The sequence below is a fragment of the Accipiter gentilis genome, chromosome W, assembly GCF_929443795.1.
Source record: "Accipiter gentilis chromosome W, bAccGen1.1, whole genome shotgun sequence".
Taxonomy (NCBI): Eukaryota; Metazoa; Chordata; class Aves; order Accipitriformes; family Accipitridae; genus Astur; species Astur gentilis.
Window position 1 is genome coordinate 35871324 of NC_064918.1, and position 17606 is coordinate 35888929.

The following is a 17606-nucleotide window of genomic DNA, read 5'->3' on the forward strand; positions in this document are numbered from 1 at the left end:
ATCTGTACATTCTTGTGCCATCTTGCTCCGTGAACTCAGCCCAGCAATCGGTAGGTGCCAGCTTTGCATGGGCATCCCCATGGAGGCAACGATGGCCTTGCCGTATACCAGTCCGATGCTCTTCAAAAAATCCCGGTCTTTATACATTTGCAGAGGAATGGATTTCAGCACACATGGCCAGCAGGTGCCAAAATCTGCCTCAGTTGCAACCTATGATGCATGCGCGCGCTGGCCAGGTGCGCTGCACAAGTCATAGCCATCCTGTCTATTGGTTCATGGGCTTTGTGATGCGGTTGCAATGCACAGAGAATCTTGACCTGTTATATTGGTCAAGGTGACCTACACTTAGTTTTTGGCTGAGGTGGTATTCATATTGCCACACCCTCTGGGATGTTCCAGATGATGATGGTCATACAAATCAAGCGGGAGTCTATTGTGGGCCTGTATCTGTGGAAACACAAGCATAACCTCGCCCCCAGGTTAATAGCTCACATGGTCTACTCCACTGACCAGTAACTAAATCTTTAACATGTACTTTGATGCCTTTTTTTAAATTCTGTCTTGAAAAAAGAGAAGTGTTGAAAAAGAGGAGGTAGGGAAGAATTATCTCCATAATGGAGAAAGTTAAGAACATAAACTGCTTTATCTAAACATGCCTGTGGTGGCTCCCCAATCATTCCCCCTTTTTGTTTTTGAAGCAGCCGCTTCAACGTGCCATGTGCACGCAGCTCTACTACTTGTGGAGAACCATTTTGATATACTACTTTGCTGTTCCAGTTGTTGTTTTCATACCATACTACTGCTGCTTTACCTGTTTTTCCAGAACCATCTGTAAAGACAGTGGGGCCTTTCACAGGTTCTGGCCGGCTTAAATTTTTCTGTCCGAATGGTATTTCTTGAGCAAATTTCAGTAGCGAGTGTGACGGTAGATGATACGAGATCTGCCCTTGAAAACCCTCCATAGCCGCTTGCAGCTCGTAATTGTTTGCCAGACACCATTCAAAATACCAATTTTGAACAGGTAAAATAATTGTAGCTGGATCACGTCCTGTTAGTTCTACACATCATTTTCTGGCTTTTATGATTACATCAGCAATAAGTTCAAACAAGCCAGGAGCAGTCTTTTGTGGCCGGAATGACAAAAACATCCATTCTAAAATATGTAATGGGTCATCCCACTCAGAATTCCACTGCACCAAGGCACCAAATGGCAGAGTTTTGTCAATTAGTACAAAGAATCGTACCAATTGAGACAGATCTATTCGAGAAACAAATTTCTTGTATATACATTGTTCCACCCTGTGAATTACATTTAACGCTTCCTTATTTAATATTCTGGGTTCTGTTGGATCATTGGAATTTTTTAATAATTCCAATAAAGGTGGCAACTGTGAATTGGTCAGTCCAAGATAGGGCCTGATCCAGTTCAAGGATCCCATTAGTTTCTGTACATCATTGAGTGTCTTAACCACAAGGTTGAGTTTCACAGGTTGGGGCACAACCTGCTTGCTTGTAATTGTCGTTCCCAAATATTTCCAGAGTTCTATTTTTTTGCACTTTTTCAGGGGCAATAATTAACCCATATTGTAACGAATTCATGGCCAAATTTTTCATGTCATTCAACTGCTCCTTGTTGTCTGATGCTAACAGAATGTCATCCATATAATGATAACAATAAGTAGTAGGGAATTTTTCCCTTACAGGTGACAGAGCTTGTGCAACAAACGATTGACAAGTGGTTGGTGAATTTTTCATGCCCTGCGGCAGAACTCTCCATTGATATCTTTTTGCTGATTCTGCATGATTGCTAGAAGGCACAGAAAATGCAAATTTTTCCTTGTCTTGGGAAGCTAATGGAATCATAAAAAAACAATCCTTAAGGTCCATGACAATGATTTCCCAATCTTGAGGGATCATGGCAGGTGAAGGCATGCCTGGTTGCAGAGCCCCCATCGTGGCCATGACAGCATTGACTTGCCGCAGGTCATGCAAAAATTGCCATTTTCCTGATTTCTTTTTTATCACAAACACTGGAGTATTCCATGGACTCTGAGACGGTTCAATGTGTCCAGCAGCTAGTACCAATTCTTGCAGGGCCTTTAATTTTTCAATTGGTAGGGGCCACTGATACACCCACACAGGGTTATTTGTTAACCAAGTTAAAACAAGCGTGGGTTGTCTAACACCCTGCAGCAGAGTGGCCCCCGTTAAAAATCCGTGGTAATTCTCACCCCCCACTGGGACAAGCAATCCCTCCCCCATAAATTGAGGGGAGCTGCCGTCACATATGGTTTAATGACTGCTTGTTGGCCCTCAGGATTGGTAATCAGAACTGCTGTAGCTGCTGTCTTTGCTCGCGCGGATCCTCCCAGCCCCACTACTCCCATACCAGCCTCCTCTGTTGGCCAGGTGGATGGCCACAGATAATCGGCAATAATAGTCACATTGGCTCCGGTGTCCAGGAGCCCTGCGAGCCTTACTGTAGTCGGCGATCTTCCGTGATTCAACAGCATGTACGTCATATGTGGTTGGGATGATGAGACAGTCTGAGACCAGCAGACCTGAGGGGGTCCCGTAGAGCCGAAGCCTCCATCGCATCGCAGTCGCTGTTCTGCTTTCAAAATAGAACTCGAAAAAGGAATAAGTTGAGCAATGCGAGTACCTTTAGGGATTGTTACTGGTGGGTAGGGAGTTGAAACCATCGTGCAAATTTGACCTGTAAAATCAGCATCAATAACTCCCACATGCACAATTATTCCATTTAACGTGCTACTTGATCTTCCCAGTAGCAATGCACTCAGTCCTCGTCCTATAGGACCCCTTGCATTAAGAGGGACCTTAACGATGTCTTTTGTGACTATAGTTACTGTGTCGGCAGTGGATACATCCAACCCTGCTGAGCCAGCTGTTGCAGCTGACAATTGTTCACAGAGGGGAATTGGCCAGCTGTCAGGAGGGGACTTGTTGTCCTCGCGCGCACTCTCGCGCTCTTTTTGTGGTTTCCCTGTAGCGGCTGTCCATTAACATGAAATTTGGAACGACACTGTTTTGCAAAATGTCCTGATTTTCCGCATTTCTTGCAATTAATCTCCGGTGGGTTGTTCACCGGTTGTTTACCTGGTGATGTTTTGTGTGGACAAGTTACCTTGATGTGCCCTTCTCTGCCACACCCAAAGCATTTCCCTGAATTTCTCATAGCATTGGCTAGGGCGGCCACGTGTGCTGCCGAGAGGATGGCCACCGTGTGTTCCACTGTCCCAACTTTAGAACATGGAGCCACCATGTCGGGAACAGAAGGATCTCCTGGTAAAGCCTGTATTATCTTTTGACAGTCCTCATTAGCGTTATCTTTTGCTAACTGTTTGCACAGCATTTGTCTTAAGACCTCATCTTCTACCTGTTTTTCCAGTGCGGCAGATATTTTTTCTACAAACTGTAAAAAGGGTTCTCTGGGGCCTTGGTGGATAGCGATGTATTTTTGTTTCAGAGCTGCCATTTCCATGGTTCGCTTTGATGCCATAAGGCCTGGATTTTGTGCCTGTTCAAGAACAATCGGAGGCCATGTAGCCTGCAGCTGAGGGTTACTAAATGGCCCTTCACCAAATAAAGCATCGTCTCCAAGACCTAATCTTGGGTCACCCTGTGGCAGTCGTAAATTATGCTGTGCCGCTGTGCGTGCCATCTGCCTCCAAGTAGATTGAAACACTTGGAATTGTACGGGCTGAAACAGCACTTGTGCAAGATGCGTAATGTCATATGGACACAGCAGATCTGTTGTATCACCTCAGGAGAATTGATTCCAAATTTTTGTACTTTATTCTGCAAATTCTGCACTACTTTCCAGCCAATTGGATTGTGCTCATCGTGCTGGTTTGTGCCTGCAGCAGCTTTGAAAACAGGAAATGTAGCAGGAGCCTCTGCTGCGTTATCTAGAGGCTTTAGAAATGCAGGTGTTAGAGAGCACAGGCTGAGGCGTTCTACTAGATCCCAGTTGCCAGTGTCGGCAGCATATCTTCTAACTCCCTCCCAAAATTGATCAGGGGATCTTGGGACTACAGTTATTGTGGATGGGGGGAGAGTCCATGGCAGGGGTTCTTTCGTTATGGTTATATCTGTGAGATGCAGAGATCGCATAGCGTCAATTAGAGCTTCTTCTGCCTCAGTTTCAGTTTGACTCTCACCGTCCTTTCGGCCCTCATTTTCATTATGTCCCGCACAGTCAGGTTGGCCCGCACTTTCTGGCTCGGTGTTATTCACCGGATTCGCCGCATTTTTCTCCTCGGGGGGGGGGCTGATGGAGTCACCCCTTCCGCTGCTGCACCAGTAGGTGAGGAGGGCCCCTCATCGCCCAGTAAAGTATTTAATGGCGCAGGAGGAGGAGGTGGATAAGGGCATGATCTGCTTTTGCCCGTGAGGGGTGTTCTGCCTGCTACTGCTGATACTGCAGCATCAGTTTTAGTTGTTCCTTGGTGAGAATCTTTTTTTTTACTGATTTCTCTTTTTTTGCTGATCATTCGCATCACATTCTGCTTTCCATTCCTTCAGGGTCTCGTGTAATAGACGCCATAGGATCGCCAACTTACACAGCTCTTTCTGTCCTTTAGAGATCTCACCAAACATTTTCCATCCTACTGATTGCCATGCACCCACACTGAATGCAGTAATTGTTGTGGCTGTAAAGCCTTGCATCTTACACTATATCAAAATCCTTTTCAGGCTTTGTTCTGGGGTTTTAACCCCTTTTCTTTTTAATAGGGCTTTCCAGGTAGACAAAATTGACTCCTTTTTATTTGTTAAATGCTGCCCCATTCTAACAGTTTTCTCCCCGGTGGCTCACCTTTTTAGGTGTCAAAGCTCAGGTCCGGACCGGGCAGATTCCCACTGCTCTCAGCTTCACCGGGCTCCGTCTCCGCAGCTCTTCTCGCCGCTATTATACTCCTCCTCAGCTCTCGTCGCCACCGGTATACTTCTTGCTAGTGCTGGATTTATCGCTGTTAGATGATCTGTTCGGTCAGATGCGTCGGGGTCACCATTTGTCGCGGTAGAGATGGACACGACAAGTATTAGATCATGCAAAATGGCTACTTTATTGTTCTAACACACCTTTTTATCCCCTTCTTCAGAGTATGTGTTAGTATATGATTGGTTTATTTAGTAACTAACAATTCACGATTGGTGAGTTTGTCAGGACGGTTCTTCTTATCACTATCTTGTTTTTGTACCGCTCTTCTCGGATCTTTCCAGTCTTTCAAGGATACACTACAAGCTGGTCAAGGTCATGCTGTTCTCGAACTGTCAGGCATTCCACAAACCCCTTGCATCCCCCGACACAATCCCAGATCCTTTTTCTGCCAGGCATCTTTCCAGCCATTCTTCCCCAAGCCTGTAGCATTGCATGGGGTTGTTGTGACCTAAGTGCAGGACATATGGCACTCCATGCAGTTGAGGAGGGCTAGAAATGTTCTCTTCACTCTTGCTGCTGGCTTAACCACAAGATTAGTGTGTGGGAAGAAACAGCATGGTTTATTGAGCATTGATTTAAGAAGGGACAGACCTGAGGAATCACATAAGCAGAGAGAAATTACATTTTTATATGTGTATGTGTAGTAGTATACTTTTTTTGTGTATGTGTGGCTATATGAACAAAGACATTTGGTTCAATTCTGTTCCCTTACAGACTTCTAGAAAAGCTGAAGATAGGAGTAGAAACAGTTTTAATTCAGCACCAGTGATTCATAGTCTTTGCAAGTTTTAGCATACCTTTAGATCTCCAAATACAGTTTATCATCAGCCTTAGGCTGACAAAGCCTTAGTACGGTGCCACCCAATTAAAGAACCACAAAGCTGAATAAGATATAGACTCCTTAGGTTTTACTTTCTTCTTTGGATTTTAATTTGTTTGCCTATATATTGCAATTTTTATAGACTTACAAAGTGTAAATAATCTGAAATACTGTTTTCTTTAATGTAGTGCAGATGGCTTTATCAGCATGTTTTCTTTCCAATTGTGTGTGATTTTGATTGCTACCTAAATTTCCAGCAGAGTTACAAGCTAAAAAGCTTTACAAAATAATTACAAGCTTCAATTTTTATTTTATTTTAAAACAGAGTAGATAATACAAACATGTTCTTACCATCTCAGTGGCTAAATTTGTACCTAATGACTTTTTTCTTAGTAATATGGATTCCCTCTTAAAGAAGCATTTTGTTGAGCAAAAATGGAAGTTACTTTGTATTCCAGTGATGTAGAGACATTTGGTGCAAATAATTTTGTTACGCATTAGTTAAAGCAAAATTTTTGATAAGAGTTAATCATGTCAAAAAGGCATACTATATACTATTCTGTGCTTTATGGGTTCATATCGAACAGACTTTTGTACTAAATGTGTGACATATATCTTGCAGGAAAAAGTGGAAAATATTATGGAATTATTAAAGCAATGTGTGATATGGTACTTGATTTCACTTCATATATAAGAACATGACTCCATTTTATAGGTTTCAGAAAAAGGGAAAAACTGAGATCTAAGGGTAGCCTGAAGCATTTTTTTTGTATGCATATGATGGGTTAACTGTGGCTGAACACCAGGTGCCCACCAAAGCCACTCTAACACTTCCCCTCCTCAGCTGGACAGGGGAGAGAAAAATATAACAAAAAGCTTGTGGGTCGAGATAAGGACAGGGAGAGATCACTCAACCAATTGCCGTCACAGGCAAAACAGACTCAACTTGGGGAAAATAAACTCAATTTATTACCATTCAACCAGAGTAGGGTAATGAGAAATAAAACCAAATCTCAAAACACCTTCCCTCCACTCCTCCCTTCTTCCCAGGCACAACTTCACTCCCAGATTTCTCTACCAACCCCCCCCCCCCCCCCCAGTGGCACAGGGGGACGGGGATGGGGTTTATGGTCATCACACGTTATTTTCTGCCACTTCGTCCTCCTCAGGGGGAGGGCTCATCACACTCTTCCCCTGCTCCAGCGTGGGGTCCCACCCACGAGAGACAGTCCTCCATGAACTTCTCCAATGTGGGTCCTTCCCACGGGCTGCAGTTCTTCATGAACTGCTCCAGCATGGGTCCTTTCCATGGTGTGCAGTCCTTCAGGAGCACACTGCTCCAGCGTGGGTCCCCCACAGGGTCACAAGTCCTGCCAGAAAACCTGCTCCGTGGGCTCTTCTCTCCACAGATCCGCAGGTCCTGACAGGAGCCTGCTCCAGCGTGGGATTCCCACGGGGTCACAGCCTCCTTTGGGCACCCACCTGCTCCAGCGTGGGGTCCTCCACGGGCTGCAGGTGGATATCTGCTCCACCGTGGACCTCCCTGGACTGCAGGGGGACAGCCTGCCTCACCAGGGTCTTCCCCACGGGCTGCAGGGGAATCTCTGCTCTGGCATCTGGAGCACCTCCTCCCCCTCCTTCTTCACTGACCTTGGTGTCTGCAGGGCTGTTTCTCTTACATGTTCTCACTCCTCTCTCTGGCAGCTGTTTCCATCTGTCCGAACTTTTTTCCTTCTTAAAAATGTTATCACAGAGGCGTTACCACTATCACTGATTGGCTCGGCCTTGGCCGGTGGAGGGTCCATCTTAGAGCCGGCTGGTATGGGCTCTCTCATACACAGTGGAAGCTTCCAGCAGCTTCTTACAGAAGCCACCCCTGTAACCCCCCCCCCCCCCCCCCCCGAAAACCTTGCCACACAAAACCAATATAATGCAGTAGTTCTGCATTGCCTAGGTCTGTAAGTTTATAAACTCTTGAGAAAAGTCATGTTTTCTCCCCTTTGATAGATTACATCCTGGTGGCCAGTCAATGCCCTGCAGAGATGGTCTGTGTATTTGGTGCTTTACTCTTGACCACAGCACAGTCTGGGGATCATAGTGAAGGCTGATTGTGGAAGCAGGCTTGGTCTAACTTTTCAACTTTGGAGAAGTTTGATTGCAATAGCAACCATTTGTGTTTCCACAGAAGAAGTAAAATAGGTCTGTATATAACATTGTGCTTGATTTTCCGTGAACGTGTGTGTAAGGAAGACTTGTGTTAGAAGTTTGTTTTATACATGTGGGAGATGGGGCTAAAGGCTTCACAACAAAAAGTCCACAGTGTCACGGTCTGTTTGGATCTCAAATTTTCAGGACAACATACTCTGTGATTTAAACTTTATTTCATGATCTCATTAAGAAATACAACAAACACACACGATAAACAGGGGCTCAATCCCCTTTTGCTTAGACTAGACATGAATTCACTTATTTACCATTCGAGTCATAAGGTTTCATAACTTATAACCCATAACTCTTAATATCGTGTACCTATGAGCAAAAGAAAAGAATTAGTTACCTAGCCGACAGTGAGAGTGCTCATCCTTCCTCCTCCACGGTGCAGGCATCCCCTGTGTCACACCAGGAAGCATGAAAGCCTCAGCAGTCCAGCTGCTGTTGGATCCGCTTCAAAAGCTTTTTGGGTAAGCTAATGTTTTATACCTTCTAGCTTGGAGGCTTGGTCTATACCGTTTCAATAAGTTAGCAGATTCTGATGAGACTACAGAACAAAAGATGATGGCTGCAGGAGACAGGAATTTGCAGGTGATAATGGCTGTACAATAGCCCTTTAGTGCTTTCTGGTGTCTTGCCTACATGGTGCTCTGGCTTTGACCTAATGGCGCTGCTCCCAGCATACATCAGGCCTTAGCATGAGCTGTGTTAGCCAAAAATCTAAGCAGGAGTTGAGTGAACAGTCACGCACAGTAAAGACAAAAGCATTTAGAGGCTTCCAGGTTAGATTTTGCAGTGTACTACCTCAGAAATAATTAAGGGTTGGCAGCACAGCATCATGCTTTAACCTTACATTGCACTGCTTATGAAATACACTACTCCGAGGCAACTAAAACATTATGTAAAGCATAAGGCTTTCTTTGTCCAGGAAGCCAAATATTAGAGCATGAATGAGGCATGAAAGCTTTATAAAAATGATCAAAATAAAATCCAGGCTGAAAGGCTAAGCAGCACTGCACGCAGGTAAATGCATTGCATTTCTTAGGGGGCTAAGTAGCTAGGTGAACATACAGCATTCATATGGCTGTGCAACTGTTTGTTCTAAATTTCAATTCCTCCTCCTAATTATTCATATGATTTGTTTTCTTAGATAAGCTCTCCTAATCACAGAGAGACTTAATTGGGCCAAAGGAAAAAAATGCTGTGTTAAATTCCCAACAAGCAGATCTTAACTTTAATTTGTTAAACATTCAGAATGTTAATTTATAACCTATTATATGTGCTTTGTGTAAAGTACAAAGATGCAAAGAAATTTAAAGGAAGTAATGACTCTCCACTAACAAATATGAGCCAAATTTTAATTAAAGCTGATTTTATATGTTTCTGATGTTGAAGCTTGCAGAACTATAATTGTTATATTATTTACCTTTCTAACAAATTTATGTATTGGTTGCATATTGCTGCTTACCATAAATGTCCTGAAGGTTGGTGTCATGGTTTAACCCCAGCTGGCAATTAAGCACCACACAGCAACTTACTCCCCCCTCACCCAGTGGGATGGGAGAGAGAATTGGAAAAAAATCCACCCAAAAAACCAAACCAAAAAACCCCTCGTGGGTTGAGATAAAGACAGTTTAATAGGACAGAAAAGGAAGGGAAAATAATAGTAATAGTAATAATAGACTATACAAAATAAGTGATGCACAGTACAATTGCTCACCACCCACTGACTGATGCCCAGCCAGTCCCCAAGCCACAGTGCCCCCTGGTCAACTCCCCCCAGTTTATATACTGGGCATGATGTCATATGGTATGGAATACCCCTTTGGCTCGTTTGGATCAGCTGTCCTTGCTGTGTCCCCTCCCAGTTTCTTGTGCACTCCCAGCCTCCGCTGGCAGGGCAGTATGAGAAGCTGAAAAGTCCTTGACTTAGTCTAAACACTGCTTAGCAACAACTGAAAACATCAGTGTGTTATCAACATTATTCTCATCCTAAATCCAAAATACAGCACTATACCAGCTACTAGGAAGAAAATTAACTTTGTTCCAGCTGAAACCAGGACAGTTGGCCAAGCAAGATAATTTTTTTTCTTACTCTATGAATTTTTGTGATAGAACGTCTCATAGTAATTCCCTAAAGTTAGTTGTTGAGAACTATATCTTCAGGAATGCAAATTTATGCTTATAATTTTAAATACACAGTGGTATATTCTAGATATTTTGGAGTGTATATTTTGTTTTAGTTGTTAGTTTAGTTATTAACTCATTGCTGTCTTTTTTTTCTACTTCTATTTTGTCTTAAAAATAAAAGTTTTAATTCAGTGTTGCTTCAGTTGTTACTGTGTTACTGCTGGTTTGATATTGAACTGGTGCTTGTAGCAAGCACCTTGCAAGCACCATAACCACTTGACAGTGTTCTGCCCTGGACAAAGCTGTCTGCTTTGTGCAGAAAAGTCATGTTTGTGTCCAGTGGCTGAAGTATATTCTTATTTGTCTTGCAGGCACAGGAGAGAGTGGCAAAAGCACGTTCATCAAACAGATGAGAATCATTCATGGATCAGGTTACTCTGATGAAGACAAAAGGGGCTTTACAAAATTGGTGTACCAGAATATATTTACAGCAATGCAGGCCATGATCAGAGCCATGGATACCCTCAAAATCCCATACAAGTATGAACATAATAAGGTGAGATTTTTGTTTATTTCCATAGCTGAAACTTTTCCCCTTTTATTTTTAGGAAATGTACTGAGGTCACTAAAAATTATATATCACGTACAAATTATATTTTACCTAAAGTTTAGAAGGGCTTCTTGCCTCTAGTTCTCTGCCCTTTGCAATGCTCTGACAACACAGGTGTTCTTGAAAAGATGTCTGGGGGGGTTTGTCATAGTGAGAGGGTAAAGGGCAGGCTGGTGTTTGCCTGTGACTTTAGTTGTCTTTTTTCCTTTCCTCCCAGCCCATGTTCTGGCCAGAGCACAGTTAAGCCATTTTTCTGGTTTGTACCAGTACTATTTAAGGTTTTCCATTAATATTATATGGGGAAAAAATAAAATTATTAGAAAAATAGGTGGGGATATCTGTTTCTGTGTGAGTATATTATGAAATAAAACTTTTGATACAAGGCCTTAGAATAAGCAAATTCTTTTGAAAGTGATGATATTGAAATTTAGAAAGAAAATACATTTAAAGCATTTTGTAAGGTTTATCTTTGATTAGCCTAACTTCTTTCCATTTTTTTCCATTCAGAAATTGAAATCAGATGTATAACTGCTATAACTAGTATTGAAAAGGAAATTTGCATGTGTATTTCAGCTCCATGTTTTTTCTGTACATAAAGCACTGAATTTCCTAACAAGCTGACTTATAAAGGTAGTTGATTGTGAAACGCACATTTTTCTTCAGAATTGGTATTGACTGTCACTTTGCTGTAGTATATGAAAGTCCTAATCATAAATCAGTAAATTATTTCCTTGTATTATACTACAAAGTATATATTCTACAGTTATTGTTCAAATTGAGTGTTGAATTTATATAGAATGTTTTTATACAGTTGAAGTGAATTAGTTAGATGTAGCATAGCTGTTTACACGTGGCCAGACCTTTCTCATTAGAGCTGTTCCCTTTCTCTATATAAAAATAACTTGACTGAAAGTGAGCGAGTCTGTGCTCAGCTACTTCACAAGCATTCCCATCAGTTCTAAAAGGGCTAGGTGTGGAGTAAAGTAAAACTTGCCAAAGTTGTCAGGTTCTAGATGCAATTCCTTTTAAAAACTCGGGGATTTTTTTATTCAGGGGAATTAAAAAATGCAAACTTGGTTTCCCCCCCTTTTTTTTTTCTGTCCATTGAAAGTGAACTCATTAGCCTTGCAACCTAAAAAACATAGGAAGGGTACTTCCTATTAATTTGAATCTCATATCAGGAAATTCAGTCTCTGGAGAGAATATCTCAAAGTTTGATTAACAGCATATTTTTAGCACAGTACTTGTTTTACACAATAGCTTAGAAAACTACAGCTCAAGCTGATGTTTATGTGGCTGAGCCTAAAGAAAAGAGAGTGAAGTGACCCTTTTATCAAATTCAAAAAGTTCAGTTAAGCAGGCAGTTGGGATCTTTGTACAGTATAAAAAATGACATCTAGGCTGGATTATTTTAATATCATCAATGTAGGAAGAGGCATGTTTTAAGTTAAGGAAGTTAGTTCTTCCAGCGTTCTGTTGGCTTCATAGTCACCAATATAAAAAGGCAAGAGTCTGAAATGCATTGTCCTATATTATAATAATCTAGGCTCTTTGAAAGTTTTATTATCAGAATAGTGAAAGTCAATTGAGAAATGTAAATATTAGTGTTTACACTGTAATGTCTCAGAACTGATGGTAGGGCATTGTATCATACTTATTTCATCACACATTTCATTGCACTTCTTTCTCTTGTCAACTCCAGAATATGAGCTCTGCTGATGTTTAAGATAATGGGTGAGGATTATCTCTTCTCTTAGGGATGTGACATAGGAAATGGTGGCTTATGGATTGTTTTTTAGTTGCCTTTTGAGTAAATGCTACTGTGTTTCCATTATTTTTTAACCAGAAGATGTGAAGTTTTTATATGCACCTTGAATTTTGGAGAAGCAGTTTATAAAATACAGAAAAGCCTTAGGTGTGGGGTTTTTTTGTTGTTGTTGTTTTGTTCTGTGTTTTTACAGAAATGGACGTAAGGAATTCTCAAAATTGTCTGTCTGCAAAATTTTTGTGAATGTACAATAGTAACTCATGTGCAACCACTGACATCCAAATTCAGTTTTTTAAAATCTAATATATAGATGTATATATTTTAAAATCTTTTAAAAAACTGTCTTTTTAGAAATCTGACCTGTGTATCTATGTTCCTGTCAGTCCTTTCAAATACTGAATTAAGAAAACCATTAACTCCATTTTTTTTAACTTCTGACATTCCCAGTGTTGTCCATAGTGGCTTAGAAGCCATTGCTCCAGGTAATGTAGTCCCCCATATCTCCTTTTCTATCTTTTTTTTCATGTCTAATATTGCAGAAGGATGGCTTTTTATTTTTTCTCTCCTGTTGTTACAGAAGTTTTGCTAAATAAATCTACTACTCTACTAAAGAACTACTACCAATTTTACCCCTTATTGTTATCTTTCAGTGTAATTTCCAGAAGACAGTTGCCTCTCTTACAGACTGTCAGGAAGGTGTCACTCAGTAGTGGTTAGCAGGCAGGAAATCTTACTTGAATCCATGCCCATAATTTCCTGTGACACTTCTTAAATATTTATAATAAGATACCTAATGTGAGTAAGATAGTAACAGAACAGGTAACAAGAAAATATAGAGACTGAAAACATAAAATCACATCTTATTGTAGACCAAAAAGTTTGCTGTAAGTTTCAAAGAATGGTTCCATTGCTGAAGTTGTTTCTGTATTTAATCCTATTTCCTATAGGAAATGTTTAAAAATTAAAATAAGCAGATATAGGAAAATGTTTTTAAAGTCCAAAATCTTACTGACATGATCTTCAATGCCAAGTTTACTTTGTTGATAGCTTCTCATTTACTCCTCTTATGCCTAGCTGGCCTCTCCAGTCTTTTTACATTTGACCTTATAAAGTTTTGATCTATTTACCTGTGACCTTACCATATTGTCCTACTCTCTACTGTTTTCATTTTTCATTATATTTGAAGCAAACTTTTTTAAAAATCATCTTTTTATCAATGTAGTAACTTGTCTCCTGGCCTCCTCCTACCATTTTGCTTACTTCCCTCATTTGTTTACCTTTTGGTTAGAGCAGAGATTTCTTGCATTTGTCTGTATTGCTCCAATGAATTTGTTGTCCTAAAAGCAGATTTGTTACCCGGTGTGCAATAGACCAATCTCACACACTCAGGAGAGAGATTGCTTTATTCTGCGCAGGGTGCTCGGTGGACTTTCCACAAATCAAGCACACCAGATTCATCAGGTGTGTCCCTTTTATACAGTAACAATTGCATCTAATTTATTAAACTACTCCTGCCTAGTACATATTCAAACTATCTAATGCATATGCATAGGATTACATAACCATGACACATCAGATGCCTTCTCTGCATGCGCAGGGTCTTGGGTGGTCTTCGGTGGTCGTTTGAGGAGGTAGCCCCTCCTTACTTTGACCGCTAAGTCGCTCTGTATCGGGTCAGTGGTTCATTTTCCTGCCAAGAGGGTTGCACCATCAATCAGGAAGAATAGAAAGGATCAGAATTGGTGCTCCAGGTGAGGCACCATTAAACAGGAAGAATAGAAAAGATCAGAATGATCTTGGCTAACTAACTTAATTTAAAACAGGACTTTCTAATCTACCACAGGATTTTCTGTATCTGACATCCAATTTGTAAGTTACTTGTTTCCATCTCTTGTATTCTACTTTACAATTTCATATTTCATCCTAACAGAAGTGACTTTTAGATTCATTTTTTTTCCAAGTGTTACCTGATCAGAAAGTAACTCCTGAAAAACACAAAGTATGTTTAGAGAGGAGACATTGCTTTATTCTGTGCAGGGTGCCAGGTGGAAGATTTCCACAAATGGAGCACACCTATTGAGGTTTTCAGTCCATACTTATACACTACAGTTAAAACTCCACGCCTATCTAATACATATGTTACACCTAACAATTGGATATTCATTATGTTGAGCAAGCATGATGTGTTGTTCTCTTGAGCAATCAACCCAGAGTCTTCTACACCTGTGCGGGGGACTCTGGTGGTCTTCTGTGGTTGTTTGGGGAAGAATACCCCTACTCCTTTTGTCCTTTTATGGTCATGCATCATCTGAGGACACCAGGGTCTTTGTTTCTCTTGCCACCCCCTCATTTCTCAATGCCCAAGGAGGATGTATGTCCTTAATTAGCAAGTCTGTGACTCTGAAATGTCCGTTATCTGGTGCCTTGATTATTATCCAAACACTTCTTAAGCATCCTCTATTGTATGCAGAATCTTAAACTAGATAAACTTTACACACAATCTAAACAGTCCTTGAATAGCAAGCATGTCACACTTATGTTTTAGGTTTTTTTCTTTAAGCTATCACCACCTTCTTATTTGTTAAATAGTCTTTTAAAGGCTCGAGGCAACACAAGTGTTGGAAAAATGATTGTGTATCACAGATAAGGTAGGTTAGCAGGGTCACTCAAAGAGCTGAGAATATTTTTCTTAAAACTAAACACATAAATATACAAGTAAACATTTTTCACCTTCGCAGTAAAATTATGGGTAATTTCACCTATATGAAATGAGAAGACTGTCTAAGTCTTCAATGCTGCAAACTTAAATGTTCACATTTTAGAACAGCTGCGAGCCCCAAAAATTCACATTTAAGTTCATGCACATGCTAACATTTAATTTTTAAAAGAGTAGGATCTTGATTATGGAATATATATGCCAAATATAGGATACTGTAGACATAAGTTTGAAAACTCAATGTTAGCTACTCATTTTGCAGTGGATTAAAATTTCTTCATTCCTCCTTTTATGTTTCATTTTAAGAGACGCACTTTATTTTTTAAAAAACATAGTATTTTAAGTGATTAACTACCCTTTGCTAATGGGAAGTGATAAGTCATCTACAAAAGCATATGTGTTGGGTGTGATGTCCATGTTTTATCTTTCTATTTCCACCATTTTACTGCTAGTAGAGAGAATGGGTGTTGAAAATGCTTGCTTACAGATTCTTGTAGATTTTGCGATTGCTCCTTCAGGGGTTAAAGGACAGTAACTATAGGAAGATGTTTCTAGCTTTTTTTTTGGTCATTGTTGTTTCTTTTCCATAAGTATTTTCTCTTTTACTTCAGATGCATTTGTCACAGTTATTTTTCTTATTGTGTGTCTGAAAAGAAACAGTTATGTGAGCATGCATTCTGACAATAAAAATGTGAAATACTCTTGAGGCAACTTTTCTATGTAATAGAGGTCTGCAGTTTATTTGAAGGTAATGAGTGAGATGTCAGAGTCTTGTAACAATTCTGATTTTTTCCTTTATTAACAGTAGTTATATAACTATGGGCATTTATATTATATATAATATTTAATATACAAATATAAATATTTTTTCTTAGAGTAAAATATTTGTTAACTTCTGAATTAGTTCATTCATTTGTACAAGTTATGTGTTTAGGTAATCCAGCATTTAATTCTGAAATAATTTCAGATTGAAATACTTTCTTAAAATTCCTCTGAAACTTTAAGAAAATATTTCCTTCCCCCAGTAAACATTTTTTGGGAAACGGACTGATCCAGTTATGTTCCATTTATGTTATATGAAATTATTAAAACTCTTCAGTCTCGTGTCTTCATTATTCATTTCTAACTCACAAGATTTGCTTGAAATAAGATTTACTGCCATGAATTAAGAAACTATCAGCTAAAATGGGCCATTTTTTCTGAAGATTTTGTCAGTGTCTCTTTTTCAGTTTGCACTTCCTATGTGGTAAAAATCGTAATGTCTTAAATGCAAGAAAGCTTCCTCTTATTATACAATTCAGCTTTGGTTTAGAAAATTGGCTAATTGTTAAGCAAAGGAGTTGCGGTTTTTAAAAAAATTATAAATTAACCAACTTTTTTAATCAAATGCTTGATTTTTTTTTAATTATTATTATTAGTAGCTTTGTATTTATAGTGGGATGTATTGCCCGATAGAGGTATTCACATAATTACTTTGTCTACTTTTTTCTTGCATTTTTTTTCTCCCTGATTAAAGTAGGTATAAAGTCTAAACATTAGAGTTGATTACATATTCACACTATGCAATTCTGATGACATGCCTACCTGTTTTCAGAATATGGACCCATGCACCTCCATTCTTACAGTAAAGTGAATACAATGTCTAACCTTAAGTGACTACATAAATAAAGGTGAGGCATGAGACAAAGGCCCAGTGTTTTATTTCTTGAAAAGGAGGTTGGCAAAGAAAAATCTTGAGTATGACATTATTGGTGTTTGTTTTAATTTCCTTTTGATAATATGCTTTTCCAGAATCAAAGCATGTTTGGCAAAAATGTATATACATTTTGACTGGTTTCTGTAGATTATTTAATATTATGGTGGACCTAAGATATTGGATAAGTAGAAAATTATTTGTTACGAGCAAGTGACTTCTGTGAACAGTCTTGAGTTTGACAAAACAGAGTTTAGTATTGGGCTGGAAGGGTAACAGAGACCGAGTTGCTTAGAATCCCTTCTTACACTTCTCTCATTCTCATGTGGCTCTCAGTTTCTCAGTTCTTAGTCCGTATTGTGCATCAGCATTCATGAAATGTATGCCTTGGCTGGGGCAAGTAATACTGTGAAAAAGCTGTTATGATTAAGGGTTTTTTCATGCTAACTAAGTTTTTTTCAGGTTGATGACTTTCCATTTTTCTTCATGTGACCAATAGGGCAGAGTTAAAATTTGGCTTGGTTTTTTTTTTTTTAGTTAACCTTGTTAGCTAATTTGTATACAATATACATGTAACAATAGATTGCATGTACATGTTTTGCAAATTTGGAGTTTTTCTTGAAAATTTTCAAAATGTAAATTATGTGCCAAGTAGTTTGTTTGAAGATGTTATTTTTAGATTTTATTTTCTTTAA

At 39.7% G+C, this 17606-nt stretch overlaps 1 protein-coding gene across 2 annotated transcripts in view; it reads left to right on the forward strand.

Moving 5' to 3' along the window:
• Positions 1 to 17606, forward strand: part of LOC126035475 (guanine nucleotide-binding protein G(q) subunit alpha) — a 175820-nt gene that overhangs the window by 37610 nt on the left and 120604 nt on the right. The window contains exons 2-3 of one of the 2 annotated variants that reach the window (XM_049794107.1): positions 8386 to 8464; positions 10496 to 10680. In XM_049794107.1, the coding sequence (XP_049650064.1) occupies positions 10534 to 10680 (147 nt within the window). In that variant the 5' untranslated portion in view covers positions 8386 to 8464; positions 10496 to 10533. The remainder of the gene's footprint in view (positions 1 to 8385; positions 8465 to 10495; positions 10681 to 17606) is intronic. The other variant, XM_049794106.1, reaches the window with a different exon arrangement.